We start from the raw sequence: 26,143 nt of genomic DNA, 5'->3' as shown, positions 1-26,143 counted from the left end.
AGTAAATGTATAATTATGACATAATGACAGACTGAATCAAGTATCCAAATAAATGTTAAAACATAAAAATTTATAATCCTGTTATCTTTTCCTTTCTAAACTGATAAAATACGATCAGAAAAAAAAATGTACATGAAACTTTTCTTATTGTAACTTGTGATTTATTGTTCTATTTAATCGAAAATGTTTTGGTTTCAATTAGTAATTTCTGTAAAGTAGTACTTAAATGAGTTCCTAAAAACAGTATTAGAGCTGTGAACATTACATTTAATCTCATCCAGAAAATTATACTAAAACTGTCATGATAAAAAAAGGCTATAAAATTTCTCTGCTTTTTTCCTTTTCCAGAATTCTAATAGAAAAGGAATTTTCAGACACAAATAGTTATCAGATAATGTATACTGCAATTTAGTGTACTTAGCTGAAAACCAAACAAAGAAAAGTGAAATTGTTTTTGTCTTTCATTCTGTGCTATACTCTTCTCCTTACACACCTCTAATAGTAGTCAAAATTCTATCCTAGAGATTCACCTTTTCTAACCTAAACAGAGCTGTCTCAACATTTCACCCTCACTTCATTTCTAGCAATCAATTTAGATGTCTCAACATCAAATTAAATAATCTGTTTTATTGAAAATTGTTTCAAGGGCAAAATTTCCATAAATTACTCTAACAACAACAAAAAAAGCAGAATCTGTAACTGTAGAACACAACAAATGTAAAATAATATACAAGAAACTTTATCTCAACTTGAAGACTAAATAATATCTGGGTGTTAAAAAATAGGCCTAAGATAAAGAAATTTTACTATTAAATAATTTTTTTCTGCATGGGGGTCAATATTTATATTTTAAATTATACGTTACTTCTACTGTCCTTTCAAAATAGAGAGGTTCCCAAAAAGCCTTCAGTAAAATTCTATGCTGAGTATGTATTTGGTTCTTATATGCTTTTGTGTGAACTGTTCTAGAATTATTTATTTGATGAACATAAAGCCTATAAAAAGATGAAAATAATCAAAATATCAAATAATTCCACATTTTGAGCCATATCTGTAAATGTATTCTTGTATACCTGTATTCCTAATATTATTTTGTAGTATGATCACAGCAAGTATATGGATTTTCCAATTTTGTGGGGAAATACTCAGTGTACTGAAATTTAACTGCATTTAAAGTCATTATTAAACACAAAACAAGTCATATAGTATTATCATATGCTAAATGGCAATTCACCATTTTAATAATAGTCTCAGTAGTAAAAACTAAACCTAAAAGAAATGTGTATCCAATGTGACACATTTTCAAGGTTTAAAGAACAGCCTGACTATGGAATTTAAAAAGTAATTACACTACGGAAAAGCAGAAAATCCATGAAAAGATTTAAATCATTACTGCTAGAACTGATTATATTGTTATGTGCAAACTCAAAGGATTTGTGTCTTGGCTGGAGAAAAAGAAAGTGAATCTTTCATATATTCTGATTTACCCAGGATGAAAACTAGTCATATTGTAAAGGGATAAAAAGTTCTACGATCCTCAGAAGAAATTGAAATAATCTGTAAGAAAGATAAACTTCAGCCTTTTTACTAGCAGGAAAAACTAGAAGGGCTAAATATCACTCTAGAACCATCTCCTTCAGAATACTTCAAGTGACTTTTCAAGATAAATTTTTAAAAATACAATAAAAGGTAACAGTACCAATTGTTGGTAGGTAAAAACATATTACTGTCTAAAGCAAACCCAAGACTGGATATAACACAGATCAGAAAATTTTATTATTCAGTTTAAAGTTGTAAAAAAAAAAAAAAAGTAGACTTTTGCCTGTTTTCATATTTATATATCAATTTCTGAGGATTCCAAATCAATTAAGTTCTAACTTTAAAAAGCATTTAAGACCCCTACTATAGCAAACACTGTATTCTATAGTTCATCATCTTATTTTCAATAAAACATAGGATTTTAAATAAGATGAAAATGATAGCAGTCTCCATAATCTTAAAATCTAGGTGAAACAAATATCCTCATGGTCCAATAACTTCTAAAATGTAACCAGGTCACCAGACCAACACACTAGTGTACAGCTTTAATAATTTCTAGCAGCAAAACACCTGGAATAGCCGTTAACAAATGTGTTCATTGGATTGTAGATTAATTTCTTTGTAAGAAGTAATTTTTAAAAAGTATAGTTCAACTGCAGGCAAACAGGAAAGATATCAAAGATCTTGTTTATCTCCACCTTTCCCAGTGGAATCAAGTGCAACTGGAACCTTATTAGTTTCAACAAAAACAGATTCAAAGGCAGCTTCCTGTTCATCCAAAGAATCAGCAGCTGTGGCTCCTTTAGTTAGTGTTGTGTTGTTAAAAGGTTGTTGCTGCTTGGAAATTTTGCTGGATTCCACTGCTTTTCTACCTCTTCTTTTACCAAGAATTTTGACATAATTAGCAGGTATAAGTCCTGTTGTTTGACCATCAAGACTAGCCAGAAGCCAACCACGTACTTTGGGTTGCTGTTCTGATGGAAGAAAAGACAGCCTTGTAATTATAACACACTTTGGAGTCCAAAAAATATTGATAACAAAATATTAAGTAAAATCTGTGTCACACTTACATACTAAAATATATAAACAATATATATATTCCAAATCAAATGATGAGTAGGCTTACCAGTTCTAGGATCCCTTCTTATAATTTACACTTTTTATTTTATACTTACCAAATATATTTTCAACCTCAAAGAACATGAATTTCTATCAGTTGGTCCATTCATAGAGTAAGGAGATTCAGTTCTCCCAAAAGCTAAAACTAACATCAGTGTTTTCCATATTTTAAAGATTTTATTTATTTATCAGAGAGAGAGAGGGGGAAAGAGTGAGCACAGGCAGACAGAATAGCAGGCAGAGGCAGAGGGAGAAGCAGGCTCCCCGCCGAGCAAGGAGCCCGACGTGGAACTCGATCCCAGGACGCTGGGATCATGACCCGAGCCGAAGGCAGCTGCTTAACCAACTGAGCCACCCAGGCGTCCATATTTTAAATTGAAATTTAAGAAATGAACTTCTCATTCCTTCTCAAAAGAAGTTAAGAGCAAGTATAGAAAATATGGACCTTTATACATGACAAATTTCTTTATATACTACATAAAATTCATTCTATTTGATGAAAAATTCTTTCTTTCTTTCTTTTTTTTTTTTTTAAAGTAGGCTCCATGTTGGCATGCAGTCCCTGTGGGGCTTGAACTCATGACTCTGAAATCAAGGCCTGAGCTGATATTAAGAATTGGATGCTTAACCAAGCCAGTCAAGCGCCCTCGTGATGAACAATTCAAGAAAGTGAATACTGCTGATTTTAATCCAAGAAGGGCAAAGATAAAGACCTCAGTTATCTCTAGCCACATAACAAAAAAAGGTAAGGCAATACTCTAAGCTTAAAGAAGAAAAGGTTTTTTAGTATATCCAATTTTGTATTTTGGTACTTTCAAGATAGCCTGTATCTTTAATAAGCTGTTTAACTTTCAGTTTTAATTCAACACTGTAAGTCAGGCACAATATGACATTTTTATGTTTAATACTTTACAATAGGGGGAAAAAAATAAAACATCTAAAATCAACCATGTCTGTGACTGATTTTGTTCTAAATGCTCATACGTACTTTATGTGAGCAATGGAGAAAAGCAAAGAAGCAAAGCCACAGAGTTAAGCAGCATCATTAGTGGACAAATAATTTGAGATATAAAATTTTCCTTAAATTGTATAATGTAATTAAACCACACACACAAAAAAAAGAAATAAAAAAAAAAATAAAAAAAAATAAAAGAAACCACACTTGAACTTTTTAATATTTTATTTAGATTAGTTAAAACTAATTATTTGAAAGTGCTATTTTCACTAGAAAAAAAAACATAAATATAATACTTAGAAGCCTAGATTTTGTGTCTGAAGGATGTGGCAGAGATTTAGCAAATTTGACCGATATTTTTCAATTATTTATATAATAATCAAATAATGTGAACGTTGACAATATTTTTTCCCTATATAAAGAATGACTAAAACTAATTAAAGGCTCAAGTTTCCATTAATAGATCACATAGTTAGTCACAAATATAGGTTCTGAAGTGGGACAAACCTAGGTTCATAGTCTAGCTCCATCACATCTCAGCTTTGTGATCCTAGACAATTTAGTCATTCTGAGTTTTCTCATAAGTAAAATAGGAACAGTATAATAAGAGTACCCACATCATATCATTATTATAAGTGTTAAATGCAAGATGTATCATTATTATAAGGGTTAAATGCAATTATAGTGCCTTGTACTATAAAGGACAGCTGTTATTGTCACTAGTATCTTTACCAACAAAATGTTACTTTTCCTAGCAAACCTCAATCCCCACAAACACACAAAAATCTTTTCTTTTTCCCCCCCAAATCCATTAAAAATTCTGATCATCATTACTGGGGAAAGCTAAAGGGAAAAGGCCATTTTGTCTGGAGCCATTAAAAACTATTAGTGACCTGGTCTAACAATAAACCTGAGATGTATATAAATTTTTTGCTGAGGTTCTTTAATACTTCATGAGAGTAATTCCTAGAATATTCATGTTGGAGTTTCTGAAGTAAACACTATTCAAATAAAAAAGAAAGCAATACCAGTCTGAGCAATCAAAGACTGACGGTAATACTTACATGACACTGGATAATTTCTTTGGGTTGTTAGATTTATTACATATAGTGCTTACTTCATGTCTTTGTGTGGGAATTATCAGAATCTGAATTCAAGTTTTGAGTTTAGAAGAGATTATATGAACAAAATCTTTCCTCATCTCAGTGAATTATTATTGGAACAAACCTGTTGGGCATTCGCCACCCCCAGATCCCCAGGTTTGGAAGTTCTAAACTGACACGAAAGAGAAATCCTAGCAACTACTTCGGAGTTAACTAACAATGACCAAGATTCTTTGTTGCAGTTTTTAATACTCTATTTACAAATTTAAAAAATTCATGGATAATTCCAATTTATTCACGTTTTATTACCTTTCAGAGCTAAGTTTAGCATATCACCAGCACGGAAGGAAATCTCTTCTTCAGATACAGCAGCAAAATCGTATTCTGCTCTAGCAACTACATGGTCATCCTCACCACTTGCCCAGTTCGTATTGTCTACAAACCAAATTAAGAATTAAGATTAAGGGTTAGGGTTTACATTTCAATATGGTTTATAAACTGTATAAATTTATTTGCCAAGAGAAAAGTACCCCCCAAAGTAAATTCTATAATTAACACCATATAAGATCCAACAATATGTTCACTAGGATATCTATTATGAACTTTCTCTTTTTCTTCAAGCCAAAATTACAATTACCTGTGTATTGTCTTAGCCATTTCCCTGCCAATAAGTATTAGAAAGATAAGGGAGAAAAAACAAAACAAAACAAAAACCAAAAAAAGAAAGGTAAGGGAATTATGTCCTCTGTATCTTTGCATCCTCTACAGCATTAAGTTCAGTACCTTGTAAACGGTAGTCAGGCAATGTGTACCGTTACATTAAGCAAACAATAAATAAATCAACAAGCCTGTTTTTGCTATGTATTTGTTTTCCAGTTTTCAAGTTCTTAACTAAAAATATAACTGGATCAAAATATTAAATACAAATGAATATGAAGAATGCTAACTTAACAAATTCATTCTTGAAATCTGAGACTGTTAAAAGGTTTTTGAGTCCATTCTCCTACTCTTACCTGTTATTTCATCATTATGAGTAGACAGCAGTTTCCAGATGAGGTAAGGACCACCAAGGATAACAGCAAAGAACAAGAATATTGGCCAAGATTTTGCTGAGTTAGCTGCTCTGTCCTCAGTACCAAGGCAAGCCACAGTTCCTTCACTTTCTGCCCATAGGTCCTCATTCTCAGAGCCTCTTCTTAAACCTATCATCCACTGCAATCGTCTGTAAAGATACCTTATAGTCCTAACTAACGCAAAAGCTGAAAAAACCTTTGTGAAATGTATTTTTAATCGGGAAAAGTGATTTGCTACATCCAATACAGCCCTGAAACTGTTATAGACAGCTGAAAAGGTAGCATCCATCATCATACTGACAGAGGCAAATGCATGCACAATACTTTCAATGGACTGAAATGCACCTCTGCTGCTTTCTTCAGCTTGCTGAACAAATCTACTAGGTGGCAGATCATCTACACGAAGGCGGTTATAGCCCAACCCATTATATCCATAACTATAAGGGCTATAGCTTCCATAAAATGAATTTCCATAGGCACCATATCCTGAAGAAAATGAACTGTAAGCAGGTCTGAAAGTATTCACATTGCTGCTTCCTGTCTGCTGTGATGGCCTTGGAAGAATAGGTGGGGGCACTCTGGTAAGCGTAGGTTGTCCAGGTCTTGTCAATAAAGTAGGACCCAAATCAGCAGATCTAAAACCAGATAAAGATTCAAAATAGCAACTTAAGCACATAATAAATTCAATTCAAAGTAACTATTAAATACTTCTTACAGATCCAGTGTTAACAACAGATCTACTGAAGATGTGTAAGAATAAGAAACAGTCACTAATATCCACAAACTTAGAATCTCAGTCTTAAAACAAAATGAAGAAGTAAAACAGCTGACTAAACTTTGCTATTTTCTTGTTTACTTATGCCGGCATTATTAGAAGTATTCCTAATCTATTTTCTCAGAGTTGGGTACAACCATGTATCTGTCTATCCTTGCACCTAAATGTCATTATCTTAATTACTATAGTTTTATAATAGGTCTTAGAATCCAATAAATCAAGTCCTCCTACAATGTTCTTCAACTTCAAGAATGTTTTGGCTGTTTGACCCTTTAAATTTCTACACACATTTTAGTATCAGAGCTTGAAGTTCTACACCTTCTCCCCCACAAAACCCTATTGAGACTGTGTGGGATTACACTGATTCTGTAGGTTAATTTGAGATAAACCACATCAAGTGAGTTTCAACTCACATTTATTAGGTCTCTGAAAGGTTTTTCTCAATAACGGTTTTTAAAGATAACTTTATTGAGTCTCCATAATGTTTTATATAGTTTCCATGTGGCAGGTTTTCTCTAAATTTATTCATACATACTTGATATTTTTGATGCTATTGTAAATGGTGTCTTCTAAATTTCATTTTGATACTATTACATAGAAATAATGCATTAAAAAAATATAGTCCTTGTATCCAGGAATCTTGTTTTTTATTCAAATGGATTTTCAAAAATCTTTTTTTTTTTTTAAAGATTATTTATTTGACACAGAGAGAGAGAGAGAGATTACAAGTAAGTAGAGAGGCAGGCGGGGGGGGGAGGGAAGCAGGCTCCCCGCTGAGCAGAGAGCCCAATATGGGACTCAGTCCCAGGACCCTGAGATCATGACCTGAGCCGAAGGCAGCGGCTTAACCTACTGAGCCACCCAGGCGCCCGGATTTTCAAAAAATCTTAAGGATTTCCAATCATTTTGTATGTGAATAACAGTAGGTTTATTTCTTCTTTTTTCAATTCTTACAGCTCTGATTAAGCTATTATACCTCAGACATGTTATACAATCTTGAATAGAAGTGATAACAGTCTCTTTCCTGATCTCAAAGGGAAAGGTCTCAACCTGTCACCATTGATTATTATGTTTGCTACAGGGCTGCTGTAAATTTAGTAGTTCCTTTTCCATTTCTATTTGCTGAGTTTTTAGCATGAATGAACACCCAATTTTATCAAGTGATTTCTCAGCATCTATCAAGATTATGATTTTAATTATGAATTCAATTTCTTGAGAGCTACTTAAAATAAGGTCTGTGGACCACTGCTAATTTATAAGTCATATGTTCCCATTTATAATGAGTAAAGTACAACAAATGAGACTGTTTAAGTTATCTGACTTTGCTATATTTTTATTGTATTTTATAAATGTATTGGTGGGGCACCTGGGTGGCTCAGTCATTGAGCATCTTCCTTCAGCTCAGGTCATGATCCCAGAGTCCTGGGATTGAGCCCCGTATGGGGCTCCCTGCTCAGCAGGAAGCCTACCTCTCCCTCTTCCACTCGCCCTGCTTGTGCTCCCTCTCTCGCTATGTCTCTGTCAAATAAATAAAATCTTAAAAAAAAAAAAAGTATTGGTTATCAGCAGAAGTATTTTGAGAAGAACTGCTACCAGACTATCCTCTCTATTTGTAAATTATACCTTGCCTCATCCCCTAAATTTCTTCCCTTCCTTTCTGTATTTTCTGTACTTTGTCTCTTTGTGTAAAAATATGTTGGATATTTTCTTCTTCTTCTTCTTCTTTTTTTTTTTTAAAGATTTTATTTATTTATTTGACAGAGAGAGATCACAGTAGGAGAGAGGAAGGGAAGAGATCACAGAGAGAGAGGAAGGGAAGCAGGCCCCCCGCTGAGTCCCGATGCGGGACTCGATCCCAGGACCCTGAGATCATGACCTGAGCCGAAGGCAGCGGCTTAACCCACTGAGCCACCCAGGCGCCCCAGATATTTTCTTCTTATCCTTCAGGTCACTGCTATTCAAGGGCCATTCTACCACAAAATAAATATCTTGTACCATAATGTAAATCAATGTATTCTTAATGCCAATTAAGCTAAACAGTATGCTCAGTGTCAAATGTTGCTTTCTTTACATCCTGGCCTAAGTTTCATTATTTTGTGGACTGCTATTACAGTTTGAAAAACAACAGCTGGTCCATACTCTCGCAGGACACACTTAGAACACTGTTCTAAGTCACTAATTCTCTCTGCAGCAATGTCTAATCTGTGGTTAAACCCAATGATTTTTAATTTTGGCTACTGTATTTTTTTATCCTACATATTCCTTTTCCTTTTAATAGTTTCCAAACATCTGCCAAAATTCCTTATGTTTCCTTCTATTGACTGCCTTCAACATATTAAAAACAATGTTAACTTAAAGTCTCTTTGGTAACTCCATTTTCTGGAGCCCCTATGAATCTGTTTTTTATCTGTTGTTACACTTAATTTCCATTTCTGTTATCTAATGTCTTTCTGGGTCCTGTTATTTGGTTTTGCTTATGTATCAGATATACACAAAGAACTGTAGCAATAATTTGAGCCCCTGGATGATGCTCTCTTCCTCCAGATATATTTCATTCTGGATACTGGTTTCTTAATTATCCTCTCGTTTACTTTGGACAGGCTGTTAAGGCAATTATCAATTCATGATATCCTTAATCTAATTTTGGGAATGGAAAAGATTTGAAGCTGGGCTTATATTCCTGTTAAGGGCCCGTTTGCTTCTTTTATACCCTCACTTAGATGTATCTTTTCAGGGTGATAACTCAAGGTGTGGGTAATTTATCAGCACCTCTAGACCACTAGACTCTAACCATGCTCCAAGAGTCTGTCAAAAGTACTCTTCTAGTCTAGTTTCTCATCATCCAAACTGCTTCTTTTGGAATCAGCAGCAGATTCTATGTGAATCCACTCTCACCTTTGTGGACTTCCATCTTTCTCTAGATCTGGGCTCCACAAATCTTTACCTTCTTATTTGTTCTATAATGCATTCAAGCAGATGTTTTTAAGCCAATGTTTTTATATTCTGCTTAGCTTTTCTATTTGTCCTCAACAGGGTTCCCCCCCCCCTTAAATTAATGCTTCTGCCATCATCAGAAGCCCTTCCCATAATTCTCTGTCCATCATTATACAGTATCTTACATTCCTATACATGTCTGCTTCTTCTACCAATGAGCTCATGTAACAGGTACATGAGTTACTCTTGTTTCACCATCACCTACTACAGTGCTTAGCATATAACAGGTACTGACACAAACACTATGCTGAAGCCTCTCTTTAGTGAATATTTAAAACACATATATCACCTAGAGTATTAATACAGATTTTTTCTTTATATATCCTTGTTATTTTATAAATTTCAATGAATATGATAGTTTAAAAATTATAATTAAATGTAAATATGTAATAAGAAAAAAAAGAAAGTTTTCCTCTTACTCTTCTCTGATTTGAATGCTGCCTATTTCTGGCATACACAAGTATAATCAGTGTCCACATATAGTCTGGCTTTCTGTTCTTTCTGTAAGAACAACTAAGCAGGACTATGACTTTGAATAACAAAAGATGTATATGCAGTGCTAAATGTGCCAAAAGTCTCCCAACCCAACTTCGTATTTTGAAAAATTTCAAACACAAAAAGAGTTGAAAGTACAATGGATACCAATATTCCTTCTCTCTAGATTCAATAACCGCTGTTGTTTTGCTGTATTTGTTTTCTTTCTCTCACTCTCTAGTCTTTCAAAAGTTCTTGAACCAGGGGCTCTTGGGTGGCTCAGTCAGTTAAGTGTCTGCCTTCAGCTTAGGTCATTATCCCAGGTTCCTGGGATTGAACTGCTTCACAGGGCTCTCTGCTCAGTGGGGAGCCTATTTTTCCTTCTCCCTTGCCCCACAATCATCCTCATGAACATGTATGCTCTCTCTCAAATAAATAAAATCTTAAAAAAAAATTCTTGAACCACTGAAAGTAATTTGTAGACTTGATACCCCCCCCTTTTTTTAAAAGATTTTATTTATTTGTCAGAGAGAGAGAGGGAGAGCACAAGCAGAGGGGAGTAGCAGGCTCCCCGCTGAGCAGGGAGCCCCACAAGAGACTTGATTGCAGGACCCTGGGATCATGACCTGGGCCTAAGGCAGATGTTTAACTGACTATGCCATCCAGGCGTCCCTAAACTTGATATATTACTACTAAATACCTCACCATGTATTTTCTAAGAACAAAGATATTTCATACAAAACCATACCATTTTCCCATTTCTAAAAATTAACAATTTCATCATTATCCAATTGATATTCAACAGATAACAATTACTTTCAAATGTCTTTAAACATTTGAACAGACAACAGATAACAAATACCATCAACTGTCTTTAAACAGCCTTAATGAGATAAAATTCATATACCATGAACTTAGCTATTTAAAGTATAAAGAGCTATTTGAAGTATAAAATTCAATGAGCTTTTTGTATATTCACAGAGATGTACAACCATCAACCTATGTAATTCCAGAACACTTTCATCATCTCACAAAGAAATCCTTTATCCATTAGCAATCACTACCTATTTCCTGCTCTAGTCCTAATACTAGGTAAAAACTGATCTAATTTCTGTGTCTATGGATTTGTCTATTCTAGATATGTATCGTCAATTCTTCTTATTTTTAATAGTCATTCTGTAAAGTTGCTGTGAACATTAAATTAGCAAATATGGAATCATTGTTCCTGGGGGAAACAATGTACTTCAGCATTATGGTTAGGGGACATTTTAAAACAGCAAAATTACCAAAATATGAAAAATGTGGCCTCCATCAAATTGTGAAAAGGATACCTCTTTATAGCATAAAGCGGAAACAAAAACCCCAAGTCTCAGGAAGCCTGGGTGGCTCAGTCAGTTAAGCATCTGCCTTTGGCTCAGGTCACAATCCCAGGGTCCTGGGATCAAGTCTCACATCCGGTTCCTTGTTCAGTGGGGTGGCTCCTTCTCTTCCTTTTACCTGCTGCCCTCCCACTTGTACACTTTCTCTCTCTCTCTCTCTGACAAATAAATACATAAAAAAAAGAAGTGACAGGGTTGCTTTGTTCAACTGAGAGGTGACTCAGATCTTTTGCCACTCTGTGCATGTCTGTGAGTGATCATGAAAATGCCCGAAGTATTAATTTTGGGGTTACAATAAATTTTAGTGAGTAAGAAAATCTGCAAATGCAAATAATGAGAATCTAATGTAAATGAATCATACCAATATGTAGTATTTCGTGATTGGCTACTTTCACCTTATATAATGTTTTGAAGGTTCATCCATTTTGTAGCATTTATCAGTACTTCACTCCTTTTTATGGCTGAATTATGTTTATCCATCCATCAGTTGATGGACATTTGCACTATGTCTACTTTTTGGCTATTATGACTGTTATTATGAACATTTATATAAAAATTTTTATGTGGACATATGTTTTTGTTATCTCTTGGGTATATACCTAGGTATGGAATTGCTAGATTATACAGTAACTATGCTTAACCTTCTGTGGAATCGCCAGATTGTTTTCCAAAGCAACTGGGCCATTTTATATTCCTGCCAGCAGTGTATGAGTGTTCCAATTTCTTCACATCTTTGCCAGCACGTGTTATTATTCATCTTTTTCACTTCAGCCATCCTAGTGGGTATAAAGTAGTATCTCACTGTGGTTTTGTTTTTCATTTCCCTGACGGTTAATGATGTTGAGTATCTTTTCATGGGCTTACTGGCCACTTTTAGCTCTTCTCTGGAGCAATGTCTATTCAGAGATATTGCCCATTTGAAAAATCAGGTTATTTGCTTTTTTATCATTAAGTTGTAAGAGTCAAATGTCTTTTAGGTTATTGTGGTTTTCTTTGAACAAAAGTGCAATTAAGGTTCACACATTGTATTTGGTTGTTTCCTCATCTCTTCTAAATTAGAATCATCCTGCTTCTTTTAAATGTCCTTGACTTTTTGAAGAGTAGAGCCCATTTTATTCATTTTTTAAAATTTTTATTTATTTGACAGAGAGAGAGAGAGAGAGAGAGTGAGAATGTGCACACACAAGCAGGAGGAGCACCATGCAGTTGGAAGGAGAGAAGTAGGCTTCCCGCTGAGCAGGGAGCCCAAAGCAGGGTTTGAGCAAGGTTTGAACTCTGGGATCATGACCTGAGCTGAAGGCAGATGCTTAACTGACTGAGCTATCCAGGCACCCTGAGTCAGTTTTGTTTGAGAATATCTTACATTTCTTGATCTGTGTTTCCCCAAAATGTTGTTTGTTTTTTTGGGAGGGGAGTTCATGTGCGGAGAGAGGCAGACGGAAAGAATCTCAAACAGACTCCCCGCCCAACACAGAGCTCAACCTCATCACCCTGAGATTATGACCTGAGCCAAAATCAAGAGCTGGATGCTTAACTGACTAAACCATGCAGGAGACCCCAAAATGTTGTTTAAATATATCTCTGTCCTCTACATTTCCAGTTAAATTAAACACTGCATCTAAAGGTTTAATTAGAATCAGGTTAACATTTTTGGCAAGAATAATTCATAGGTTTTGTTTATTTCATATTGTATCACATCACAAAAAGTGGAACCGAACTTCAAAAAGAGTTTAAAGAAAAGATTAAGAAATAATTTAAGAAATAGTGACTAAGAAATAATGTAGTATTTTCTAGTTTTCATAAAGCAGCTCTGCTCTAAAGTAGGAGCAATAACAGATAAAACAAAAATAATAAATAGGCATATCTAGATTTATGAAATAGAAATTAAACAGAAATATAAAGATGATTATAGGGGTGAAGCTATGGGCCTACTCAATTCTGGGTCTGAAATCAGGCAGTGACAGCCAGGACATAGGTTTCTAGGAAATAACAAGAACTAAAAGTGCTCCACTCAAACAGAACTAGTTTGGGGCACCTGGGTGGCTTAGTCAGTTAAGCATCTGCCTTCAGCTTAGGTCATGATCCCAGGATCCTGTGACTGAGCCCTTGTATCGGGCTTCTTGCTCAGCAGGAAACCTGCTTCTCCCTCTCCGTCTGATTGTGCTCTCTCTCTGTCAAATAAATACAAACCTTAAAAAGAAAAAAAAAAAAAAAAAAGAAAAAGAAACCTCACTGGTTCTCTTAAACAAACAAAACACCAAACCAAACCAAACCAAACCAAACAAAAACAAATGGAACTAGTTCATTCCTTGAAGCTGTGGGTTGGAATGCAATACCTTGGCTTCTAAAAAGCAATTATAAATTTGCTAACAATAGTTTAAGATTTTTAGAAAGTTACAGAACTATGAAGGGTAAGACTTTCATTAATGTCTCAAGTGCAGGAAATGAAACAAGTTAACAACTGACTCAGTAACTTGATCTTTGATATCCTTAATCTAAGCTACCATTTTTATGCTTGTTCTTACATGGGAGGGTGGAGAGACAACAGGAAACCTACTAGACAGAAAGAGGTAAATAAAGAAGAAGGAAGGGAAGCAACTCAAAAACTCAAAAAGGAAACAGAACCTATTCAAAACAAACATATCAAGAAGACACATAAAGAAGAAATAAAAACACTAAAAAGAAACCAAACTAACAAAAATCAACAATTAGAATAAAAATTCAGCTTCTTTGGAAGATGGCTGAGTAGGGGACTCTTAGTTTCATTTAGTCCATGAAATTTAGCTAGATAGATATCAAACTCAACCAGACATCTAAAAAAAGAATTGCTGCAATTCTACAAATAGAAAAGTGACCACTTTTTGCAAGGCAGCAGGCGAAGAGAAGTGAATTTGAGGTGATGCATTAGAATATAAAGAGTGGGGGAAGGGCACTCCCATAAGCTGGCTACGGGAAAGTGATAAAGATCAAAGTATAAAATTGGAACTTTTAGAAATATGCTCTGGTAGGGGATATCCTTGCCTTAAAAGGTGCTCAGGTGGCAAAGGAGGCGGAGTCCTGGATGGGACAGTGTGGTCTCAGGATCCCTGGGGTCACAGAAAGAACAGGGGTGCCTGAGTGCAGCAGAGTTCCCAAGTGTTGTGAAACAATATTAGAATAATTGGGGTCCCAGAGGAAGAGAAAAGAGAGCAAGAGACAAACAGAGAGCCCAGAAGGTATATTTGAGCAAATTATAGTTGAGAACTTCCCCAGTCTGGGGAAGGAAAGAGGAACTTGAGTCCAGGAGGCAAAGAGAACCTCCATCAAAAATCAATAAAAATAGGTCAACACCTTGACATATAATAGTGAAGTTTGCAAATTTCAAAGAGAAAATCCTGAAAGCAGATTGGGACAAAAGGTCATCAACCTATAGAGGAAGAAAGATAAGGCTGGCAGTAGACCTATCCACAGAGACTTGGCAGGCCAGAAAGGACTTGCATGATATATTCAGGGTGCTAAATGAGAAAAATATGCAGCCAAGAATGCTTAATCCAGCAAAGCTATCATTCAGAACAGAGAGGTAAAGAGCTTATAGCACAAACAGAAACTAAAAGAATTTGTGATCACTAAACCAGCCTGCAAGGAATATTTAAAAGGGATCCTTTAAGTGAAGAGAGAGCCCAAAAGTAACACAGACAATATACAGAAACAGTGACTTTACAGGTAATACAATGGCACAAAATTCATATCTTCCAATAGTTACTCTGAATGTAAATGGGCTAAATGCCCCAATCAGATTGAACAAAAAACCAAAATCCATAGATATGTTGTCTACAAGAGACTCATTTCACACCCAAAGACACCTAAAGATTGAAAGTGAGGTGGGGCAGAGGGATCGGCTGGGTGGCTCAGTTGGTTAAGAGGCTGCCTTTGCCTCTGGTTGTGATCTCAGGGTCCTGAGATTGAGCCCCATGTCGAGCTCCCTGCTCATTGGGGAGTCTGCTTGTTATGCTACCTCTGCTGCTCCCCAGATTGTGCTCTCTCACTCACATAATCTCTCAAATAAATAAATAAAATCTTAAAAAAAGAAAGAAAGAAAAGAAAAGAAGTGAGGGGGCAGAGAACCATTTATCATGATAATGGACACCAAAAGAAAGTTGGGGTAGCCATCCTTGTATCAGACAAAACAGATTTTAAACCAAAGACTGTAATAAGAGATGAAGAAGGTCACTATGTCATAACTAAAGGGTCTATCCAATAAGAAGATCTAGCAATTATAAATATTTATGTCCCTAACATGGGAGCAGCCTGTCATCCAATTAACAAAATTAAAGAAACCCATTGATAATAATACAACAATAGCAGGGGACTTTAACACCCCATTCACAACAATGGACAGATCTTCTAAGCAGAAGATCAACAAGGAAACAAGGGCTTTGAATGAAAAAATGGGCCAGATGGACTTCAAAGATACATTCAGAGCATTCCATTCTAAAGCAACAGAATGGAACATTCTCCAGAACAGATCACATACTGGGTCACAAATCAGGTCTCAACTGGTACCAAAAGAAAAGGAATTATTACCTGCATATTTTCATACTTTCATACTTTCAATGCTTTTTAAAACTTGAATTGAGTTACAAGATGGAATTTGGAAGGAAAACAAATGCATGGAGGTTAAAAACCATCTTTTTAAAGAACGAATGGGTCACCCAGGAAATTATAAGAATTTTAAAAATTCATGGAAACAAATGAAAATGAAAACACAACTGTTTAAAACCTTTGGGATGCAGCAAAGGCAGTTCTAAGAGGGAAGTATATAGCAATATAAGCCTTTCTTAAGAAACAGAAAGGTTTCAAATAAACAACATAACCCTACACCTAAAGGAGCTGGAGAAAGAACAAAAATAAACCCTAACCCAAGCAGGAGAAGAGAATAAAGATTAGAGCAGAAATCAACGATATAGAAATAAAAACAAAACAAAGCAAGAATAAAAATCAGGGAAACTAAGAACTGGCTCTTTGAAAGACTAAGATTGATAACCCCTGGTTTATCAAAAAGAAAAGAGAAAGGACCCAAATTAATAAAGTCATGAATTGAAGGAGAGATCACAACCAACACTGAAGAAATACAAACAATTATAAGCAATTATGCCAACAAAAGAGGCAATCTGGAAGAAATGGATACATTCCTAGAAACATATAAACTGCCAAAACTGAAAAAGGAAGCAGCAACAGAAAACCTGAACAGACCCATATCCAGCAAAGAAATTGAAGCAGTAATCAAAAGTCTCCCAACGAAAAAGAGTCCAGGGCCAGACAGCTTCCCAGGGGAATTGCACCAAACATTTAAAGAAGAATTAATACCTATTCTTCTGAAGCTGTTTCAAAACATAGAAATGGAAGGAAAACTTCCAAACTTGTTTATGAGGCCAGCATTACCTTGATCCCAAAACCTGACAAGGATTCCACCAAAAAGGAGAATTACAGAACAATATCCCTAAGGAACATGGATGCAAAAATTCTCACCAAGATACTAGCCAGTTGCATTCAACAATACATTAAAAGGATTTTCACCACGACCAAGTGGGATTTATTCCTGGGCTGTAGGGGTGGTTCAACATCTGCAAATCAGTGTGATATACAATGTTAATAAAAGAAAGGACAAGAACCGTCTGATCCTCTCAATAAACAAAGAAAAGACATGTGACAAAATACAGCATCCTTTCTTGAATAAAACTTTCCACAGTGTAGGGATAGAGGGAACAATACTCCAATGTCATAAAAGTCATATATGAAAAACCCACAGCAAATGTCATTTTCAACGGGGAAAATCTAAGAGCTTTTCCCCCTAAGCTCAGGAACACAAGAAGGATGTCTACTCTTGCCACTGTTGTTAAACATAGTACTAGAAGTCCTAGCCTCAGCAGTCAGACAACAAAAAGAAATAAAAGATGTCCGAATAGGCAAAGAAGTCAAATTCTCACTCTCTGCAAAGACATGATACTCTATGTGGAAAGACCAAAAGACTCCACCCCAAAATTGCTAGGACTCATACAGGATTTCAGCAATGTGGCAGGATATAAAACCAATGCACAGAAATCAGTTGTATTTCTATACACTAACAATGCGACAGAAGAAAGAGAAGTTAAGGAATCGATCCCATTTATAATTGCACCAAAACCCAGAAGATACTGAGGAATAAACCTAGCCAAAGAGGTAAAGGATTTGCACTCTGAAAACTATAGAACACTCATGGAAGAAATTGAAGAAGACACAAAGAAACAGAAAAACATTCCATGCTCACGGGTTGGAAGAACAAATATTGTTAAAAGGTCTATGCTTCCCAGATCAATCTACACATTCAGTGCAATCGCTATCATAATACTATCAACATTTTTCACAGAGCTGGAACAAAAATAATCCTAAAATTTGTAGGGAACCAGAAAAGACCTCAAATAGCCAGAGGAATATTGAAAAGAAAACCAAAGGTGGAGGCATAACAATTTCAGATTTCAAATTCTATTACAAAGCTGTAATCAACAAGAAAGTATGGTACTGGCCCCAAAACAGATACACAGATCAGTGGAATAGAAAAGAGAACCCAGAAATGGACTCTCAAGTCTATGGTCAACTAATCTTTGACAAAGCAGGAAAGAATATCCAATGGAAAAAAGACAGTCTCTTCAACAAACAGTGTTCAGAAAATTGGACAGCCACATGCGGAAGAATGAAACTGGACCATTTTCTTACATTATGCACAAAAATAAACTCAAAATGATAGAAAGACCTAAATGTGAGATAGGAATTCATCAAAATCTTAGACAAGAACACAGATAGCAACCTTTGTAACCTTGGTTGCAGTAATTTCTGGCTAGACATATCTCCAGAGGCAAGGGAAACAAAGCCAAAAAGCAGTTATTGGGACTTCATTAAGATAAAAACCTTTTGCACAGCAAAGGACACAGTCAGCAAAACCAAAAGACATCCTACAGAATAGGAGAAGATACTTGCAAATATTTTATCAGATAAAGGGTCAGTACGCAGAATCTATAAAGAACTCACCAAATGCAACACCCAAAGACCAAGTAATCCAATCAAGAAATGGGCATAAGACTTGAACAGACATTTCTCCAAAGACAAACAGATAGCTAGCAGAAGCATGAAAAAATATTTAACATCACTCAGCATCGGGGAAACACAAATCAAAACCACAATGAGATACCACCCCACAATTAACAAGTCAGGACACAACACACGTTGGTGAGGATGCAGAGAAAGGAAAACCCTCTTACACTGCTGGTGGGAATGTAAGTGGTACAGACACTATCGAAAATAATAGGGAGGTTCCTCAAAAAGTTGAAAATAGGGGCGCCTGGGTGGCTTAGGGATTAAAGCCTCTGCCTTTGGCGCAGGTCATGATCTCAGGGTCCAGGGATCGAGCCCTGCATTGGGCTCTCTCCTCAGCAGGGAGCCTGCTTCCCCCTCTCTCTGCCTGCCTCTCTGCCTACTTGTGATCTCTGTCAAATAAATAAATAAATAAATAATAAAATCTTTTAAAAAGTTGGAAATAAAACTATCCTACGGCCCAGCAATTACACTACTAAGTGTTTACCCCAAGGATACAAATGCAGTGATCTGAAGGAGCACCTGCACCCCAATGTTAATAGCAGCAATATCCACAATAGCAGCAATATCCACAATAGCCAAACTACGGAAAGAGTCCAGATGTCTATGAATAGATAAAGGAGAGGTAGTAAACACACATAAACACACACACACACACACCCCCAGTGAAATATTACTCAGATATCAAAAAAGAAATCTTACCATCTGCGATGACATGGATGAACTAGAGGATATTATGCTAAGAAAATTACTCAGTCAGAGAAAGCCAATTACCACATGATTTCACTCATATATGGAATTTAAGAAACGAAGCAGAAAAGCATAGAGGGAGAGAGGGAAAAATAAAACAAGAAGAAATCAGAGAGGGAGACAAACCATAAGAGACTCTTAAGCATAGGAAACAAACTGAGGATTGCTGGAGGGGAGGGAGCTAGGAGATGGGGTAATTGGGTGATGGACATTAAAGAGGGCATGTGATGTAATGAGCACTGGGTGTTATGTAAGACTGATGAGTCACTGAATCCTACCTATGAAACTAATAAAACACTATATGTTAATTAATTGAATATCAATTTAAAAAAAGAATGAGAATTCATTCAAGGAAAAACAAATTTTATATAACAGCCAAACATTAAAATAGTCAAAGAGTTCAATGAAGCAATAACATCTATGAAATAAGAACTGAAATGAAATAAAAACATGTAAAGATGAAAAAATCCATTACAAATCTTAGACACGATGCTCATAGTCACAGGAATTGTCTTGCAACTGCAAGGGAAGAAGAAAATTAGTTGTTGTACATAAAGGAACATGGTGGAAAATACAGAACTTGGGGAATTCCACTTCAAGTAATGGCATTCTAGGTAATCAGACTAATCTTCCCACTAAAAAAACTAAAAAGGCTAAAAAAATATAACATTACCTGTTTAAAACATGCAAGAACAGGCTAAAAAAATATAACATTACCTGTTTAAAACATGCAAGAACAAGGCATTGAGGAATTAAGAAGTTAATATCCAGGAGAAAGAAAACTGAGTCTATTTTGAAAAGTTTCTCAAGGTACAAGCATCAACCTGGAAGAGATGGTTGACAGGACAAGAAGCTATGCAGAGCTTTCAATAGACTCACTGTGCTCAGGAGACAAAAACTAGAGTTCAGAACCTGTAAAGATGAGGACCAATGTAAAAACCCACACTTCAGACTGGGACCTTAAAGGGTCATGTACTAGGAATAAGGGAAAAATGGTATATAAGAAATAAGCTAGCCCTGGCAGGAATTAAAACCACAGCTTCAAACTGGCTCAATTCTTGAAGGCATTAAAATGATCTTACACTGCTAGTGGGGAAAGGTGCCTGTCAAAGGTAAAACTCTCGAGACAGCCAGCATTCTAGGCCTCAAATTGCTTTAAATTATCTACATACAATGTCCAATTCTCACTGAAAAATAATTTGGCCTATGTGAACACTAAACTATATGTCCAAAAAAAAAAATAGGAAAACATCAGATAATACAAAGAGATCCATAAGGGTCCAGATAATGGAGTTACTAGGCAGAGACTTTAAAAAAAACTATGACTAAGATATTAAAGAAAAAAAGACAAGATTGAGATTTTTTTTTTTTAGCAGAGAATAGAAACTATAAAGCAGGACCAAATGGATATTCTAGAACTAAAAAATTAAGATTAAACTATGAATTTAATGATTGGCTCAGTACCAGATTAGACCCTATGAAAGAAAAACATCCATGAACCAGAAGAGAGCTCAGAAGAAAATACCCGTGAGTATCAAAAGAATACACATAGAAAGGAGTTTAAGTTATGGTTTGTACAGTGAAATAAACAGCTTATAGGGAGCTGGGAGTCAAAGGGGTAAAAAGTTGATGGGCAAAAGAACTATTTGAAGAGACAATGGCTGAGACTTTCTAAAATTAATGAATGAATGAGAGATGTAAGTATCTCTGTGACTCCCATCCCAAATAACACAATGAAACTGTTCACACTGAGGCCCCAACAAAGTATAATTGCTGAAAACGAAAAACAAAGAGAAAAATCTTTAAAGCTGCCAAAAGAAAAAAGAGACTCCTTTCAAAGAAGCAAGAATAAGACATAAGTGGTCCAAACTCTCAGAAGGCTTAAAGAAAACAACAAGGAAGCCAGGAAAAATGTAGGTCCCCTAAAGACAATGTTGAATTAGCAGACTCTAGACTCTCTAGACTTCCTATTAATTAAACAAGAAAGTGGAGTAAGTCATACATTGGTACTTTAGCAGAAACTATTCCTGATAAAATGTTTAATAGGACTCAGGGAAGAAGAGATGGGAAATAATAGGGCTTAAAAGATATAAGTAGTGAAAATTTTCCTACACTAAAGAAAGATTGAATTATTAGAGTAAATATTATAGGTACTGAGCATGAACAATGTAGGTACTAAGCAGGAGGAAAAAATATACATGTCTGTATATTCACACCTGACTAGGACATAATAAAGTTGCAGGGAACCAAGGTATCAGGTAAAATCTTAAAGCCTACTAAGGAAAGAACAGTCTACCTATAAAGGAATAAAAATTAGACTCAATAGAAAAATTTCTGTAGCTATACAACCTGGATATAAAGCCAAAAAAATAAAGTACAAAGAAAGAAAATTACAGGCTAATTTTATCTAGAAATATATATGCAAAGATCTTAAAATATTAGAACAGAAATCAACACTGTATTTTACAAAATAATTACAATTAAGTAGTAAATTTCATCCAAAAATTTACTCATGATTCAACACTAGAAAGTTAATGGATGAAATAAACATTTTCAAATTTAAAAAATACATATATTATCTCAATAAATGCATAAAAGTCATTTATAAAATTTAATACTCCATAATAAAAATATGAGCAAGGTAAGGAGACAGAGGTTCAAAAGGAAACCTATTAAAAACAAAAAAGCAAACATTATCCTTAACGGTGAGTTTTCAGAAGCAATCTGATGAAAGCCAGGAGCAATACAAGGATGCTGGTTATCTATGCTGGCTTATTTGTACATAGGACTGTCAGCATGAAACACAAGAGAACTTCAACTAAACCACTGGAACAAATTAAGTCTGACTTATCCTGGATATAAAAGATGGAAAAGTACTTCATGGAGATATTTATAAAACATTATTTAGGGCAAAAAAGGTTCAAATTCTCATGAAGTTCTAATAAAAATCCCAGTAAGTCTTTTTTATAAAGGGTAAATGTAACAAAGGCAATTCTGAAGAATAGCAATGTGTGGAGGCTACTGACATAGCAGGTATCAGAACTTACTAAAAAGACAGCGTGGGGGTGGCTGGGAAACTCAGTTAAGAGTCTGACTCAATTTCAGTTCAAGTCATGATCTCAGGGTTGTTAGCAGGGGTCCCTCAGCACGGAGCCTGCTTGAGATTCTCTCCTCCCTCCTCTGCCCCTCCTTCTGCTTGTTCTAAAATAAATAAAATGATCTTAAAAAAAAAAAAAAAAGGACAGAGTGGTGCTAGCATATTAATAGAAAAACCAACAGAACAGATAGGAAAGTCCCCCGAACAGAACCACACATTTAGGAAAACTTAATAGGATGCAGATAGCATTATAAACTAGTACAGAATAGATAAATTAATGGTACTGGGATAGTTATCCCCATGGAGGGGGGGATTATAATCTCTATTTTGCACTGATTTTGTACAACGGAGTCAGTTCCAGGTAGATTAAAGATATTAATGTGAAATGCAGAATATATTTTTTTAAAGATTTTATTTATTTGACAGACAGAGATCACAAGTAGGCAGAGAGGCAGGCAAAGAGAGAGGAAGGGAAGCAGGCTCCCTGCCGAGCAGAGAGCCCAATGCGGGGCTCAATCCCAGGACCCCGGGATCATGACCTGAGCCCAAGGCAGAGGCTTTAACTACTGAGTCACCCAGGCGCCCCAGAAAGGGTTTCTTAACCAAGACATAAAAAACACAAAGTGTGAAAATTTTCGCTATAAATTAGAAGTATCTGTACAACAAAAGTGAACATGAATGTAAATAAAGTAGACAAGCCACAGACTGAAAGAAATTGAAAACATACAAACAAAAATATAATTAGTATGAACAAAGGACTCTTTTTTTTTTTTTTTTAAAGATTTTATTTATTTATTTGACAGAGAGAAATCACAAGTAGATGGAGAGGCAGGCAGAGAGAGAGAGAGGGAAGCAGGCTCTCTGCTGAGCAAAGAGCCCGATGCGGGACTCGATCCCAGGACTCTGAGATCATGACCTGAGCCGAAGGCAGCGGCTTAACCCACTGAGCCACCCAGGCACCCTGAACAAAGGACTCTTAACAAGTTGATAAGCAAACCTAAAGCCAATAAAGAAGTGGGCAAAAAATATCAACAGGAAAATTTCAAATGGCTAATTTAATATTCAAAAAGATGCTCAATCTTATTACTAACCAGAAGTGCGAATTAAAAATTAAATATCATTTCACATCCATTAGACTGGCAAATATATAACTAAAAAATAACATCATCAGTGTTAGAATGAATGTAGAGAAACTGAAACAGCTAGTGAAAATGTAAAAACTGGTATATAACCACTTTGGGGATCAATGCGGCAGTAGTTAGTACTTGAAGTTAAGTGTACCTCCCACCAAGTAATTCCACTTCCATTAACACATTATTAGAAAATCCCTTGAAAATGTGGACAAGGAGAAAGGCACAAGAACGGTCACTGCAGGGGTGCCTGGGTGGCTTAGGTCATGATCTTGGGGTCCTGGAATCAGGCCCCATATTAGGCTCCCTGCTCTGTGGGGAGTCTGCTTCTCCCTCTCCCTCCCTTCCTCCACCCGGCTGATGCGTGCTCAGGCTCTCTCGCTCTCTCTCAAATAAATAAATAATCTTAAAAAAAAAAAAAAAGAATGGTCACTGCAGCAGTTTTTAATACATAATTAATACTTTAATATTTACAACAGAATAGTTTGTTTTTATATAATAGAATATCCTACGGCAATTAGAATGAGCAACAGCTGTATGTATGAACAAGATAAATCTCAAATCAATAGTATGTAATGGAAAAACGTTTTGCAAAATGATACATACTTTGAACATATTTATTTAAACTCTGAAAACACACTAAACACTATATATACATATATATAAAACAAACAAACTTAAGGACCAAGGTATAAAGTATAAAAACATAACTGGGTACACTAAACAGCAAACAGGGACAGTAGTTACAGCAAGAAATAGTGGTAGGCTTAACTGTTTCTGTAATTTTAATTTTTTAAAAATATTTTATTTGGGGCGCCTGGGTGGCTCAGTGGGTTAAAGCCTCTGCCTTCAGCTCAGGTCATGATCCTGGGGTCCTGGGAAAGAGCCCTGCATCGAGCTCTCTGCTCAGCAGGGAGCCTGCCTCTCTGCCTACTTGTGATCTCTGTCTGTCAAATAAATAAATCTTAAAAAAAAAAAAAGATTTATTTGACAAAGAGCAGAGCGAGAAAGCGAGAGCAGGGTGAAGGGCAAAGGGAGAAGCAGACTCCCTGCTGAGCAGGGAGCCCAATGCAGGGCTCCATCCCTGAACTCTGGGATCATGACCTGGGCCCAAGGTAGACCCTAAACTGACTGAGCTACCCAGGTGCCCCTGGAAAAATGTTCTTAAAGCTAAGTGTGAATACACAAGTATTCACTCTTACACTCTACCAGTCTACGTGTTTAAAATTCACAATGAAAAAAAGTGGGAAAATGGTTAATTTTACACAAACAGAACTTTAACAAGATGCCAAAGTATAAAACCTGTCTTCCAAAGAATTGTCCAAAAATTAAAAAAAAAAAAATCAAATCTCGCATAAAAAAGGTAGCAGGAAGTGTCGCCCAGCTTAACAGTATAATTAAAGCTTTTATTTGTTATATATCTATCCATATCTATTAAATTAAGTTGCTAATGTGTTCAAGCATCTTGATACTTAAATAAGGATTACAAGATTTTAGAACATTGCAGAAATACTTTCCAGTATATTAGGGATTTTCTAAACCTACTATGGTAGGCGATCTGCCATTCGAATCTCATCTAAATTTCGATGTCCAGATCGACCCAACACGAAGCACACAAACATGTGAAATTCTTCTCCTTCATTCTCTTTTACCCTTTTCCCCATTAAACACTCATTAAAAACAAAAAACACGCAGGCCTTAGAAAAGTGACACACTATTCTGCACACAAAGTCCATCCATAAGCCTTGCAGTTAACAACTCCCGCTTTCAAGTTGCTTCTCCAATCCAAAACATTGCTGAGTTGTGCTGAAAAACAACGCAAAATGTAGAGTCTTGGGTTCCAGTTGCGTAAAAGCGACCTTTTGGGCTTTCACCAACTTCTCGAGAGGTTGTCGAAAGCTCTGGGGAGACTTTGCTCCCTGTCCAGCCGGTGCTGGGCAAATGCCAGCTATTCTCATCAGCGAAAAGACCAAAAGTCTAACGCTTTTAAGAGGGTCAAACGGTTCTGTCTCGGTGTTCCGCTACTAGAAAGGAGCAGGAAGCCGCCCCCTTTCTCCCAAGCTCGGGGACCCAGTGAGGCTCCCAGGGGCTCCATGGAGACTATCTGCATCGAGAACCGTCGAGTCAGAAGCAGCTGTCTGACATCGAAATTCCCCACACTGGCGTCTCGTCCCTACCTTGAACCCCTCAACGTTGAGGGCTGGTTGAGAGGGGGAGGGGACACCGCAGCGCAACAACGGCCTCAACCGTCTCCTGCCAAGTCCCCTCTTCGGCCCACCAAACCCGCGGCCAGAAAAATCCCACACTCACTGGAAAGTGGGCCCAGGTCCTGGTCCTGGCCCGGCCCCAGGAATTCGGCGGGTCTCCCAGGGTTTCGGGGGAGGAGGTGGCTGGGAAGCCATCTCCTCCACCTCCGCTCGGCTCCCGGTTCGCGCTGGGACTCTCCAGGTCCGGATACACTAGCCCCTTGCGCGCCAGGCACAATGGGCAGAACACCGAGTCCTCCACCCCGCCCTCCCCGGCATTTAGGACGTCGTTTGTAGTTCTTTGCCAGCCGGGACCTGAGGAAAGGAGGATGCCACTAATCCACCGGGGTGGGGAACACTCTCTTTTTATTTGCCTTAGCAAGAATTTCCACTCTAAACCTG

The 26,143-nt window shown here is 36.4% G+C and overlaps 1 protein-coding gene across 1 annotated transcript; it reads right to left on the bottom strand.

The window, feature by feature from the left end:
- Positions 1-2,055: 2,055 nt before the first annotated feature.
- PEX13 (peroxisomal biogenesis factor 13) lies at positions 2,056-25,987 on the bottom strand. Its single transcript, XM_032352228.1, has 4 exons — positions 25,806-25,987; positions 5,730-6,424; positions 5,026-5,151; positions 2,056-2,513 (listed from the first exon to the last, which is right to left on the bottom strand). The coding sequence occupies exons 1-4, from the start codon at positions 25,895-25,897 to the stop codon at positions 2,215-2,217; spliced, it is 1,212 nt and encodes a 403-aa protein (XP_032208119.1). The 5' UTR covers positions 25,898-25,987; the 3' UTR covers positions 2,056-2,214.
- Positions 25,988-26,143: the final 156 nt, after the last annotated feature.

Source organism: Mustela erminea, chromosome 7 (assembly GCF_009829155.1).
Source record: "Mustela erminea isolate mMusErm1 chromosome 7, mMusErm1.Pri, whole genome shotgun sequence".
NCBI lineage: Eukaryota > Metazoa > Chordata > Mammalia > Carnivora > Mustelidae > Mustela > Mustela erminea.
The sequence above is the reverse complement of the archived record's forward strand: the minus strand, read 5'-3'. Positions and strand labels throughout refer to the sequence as shown.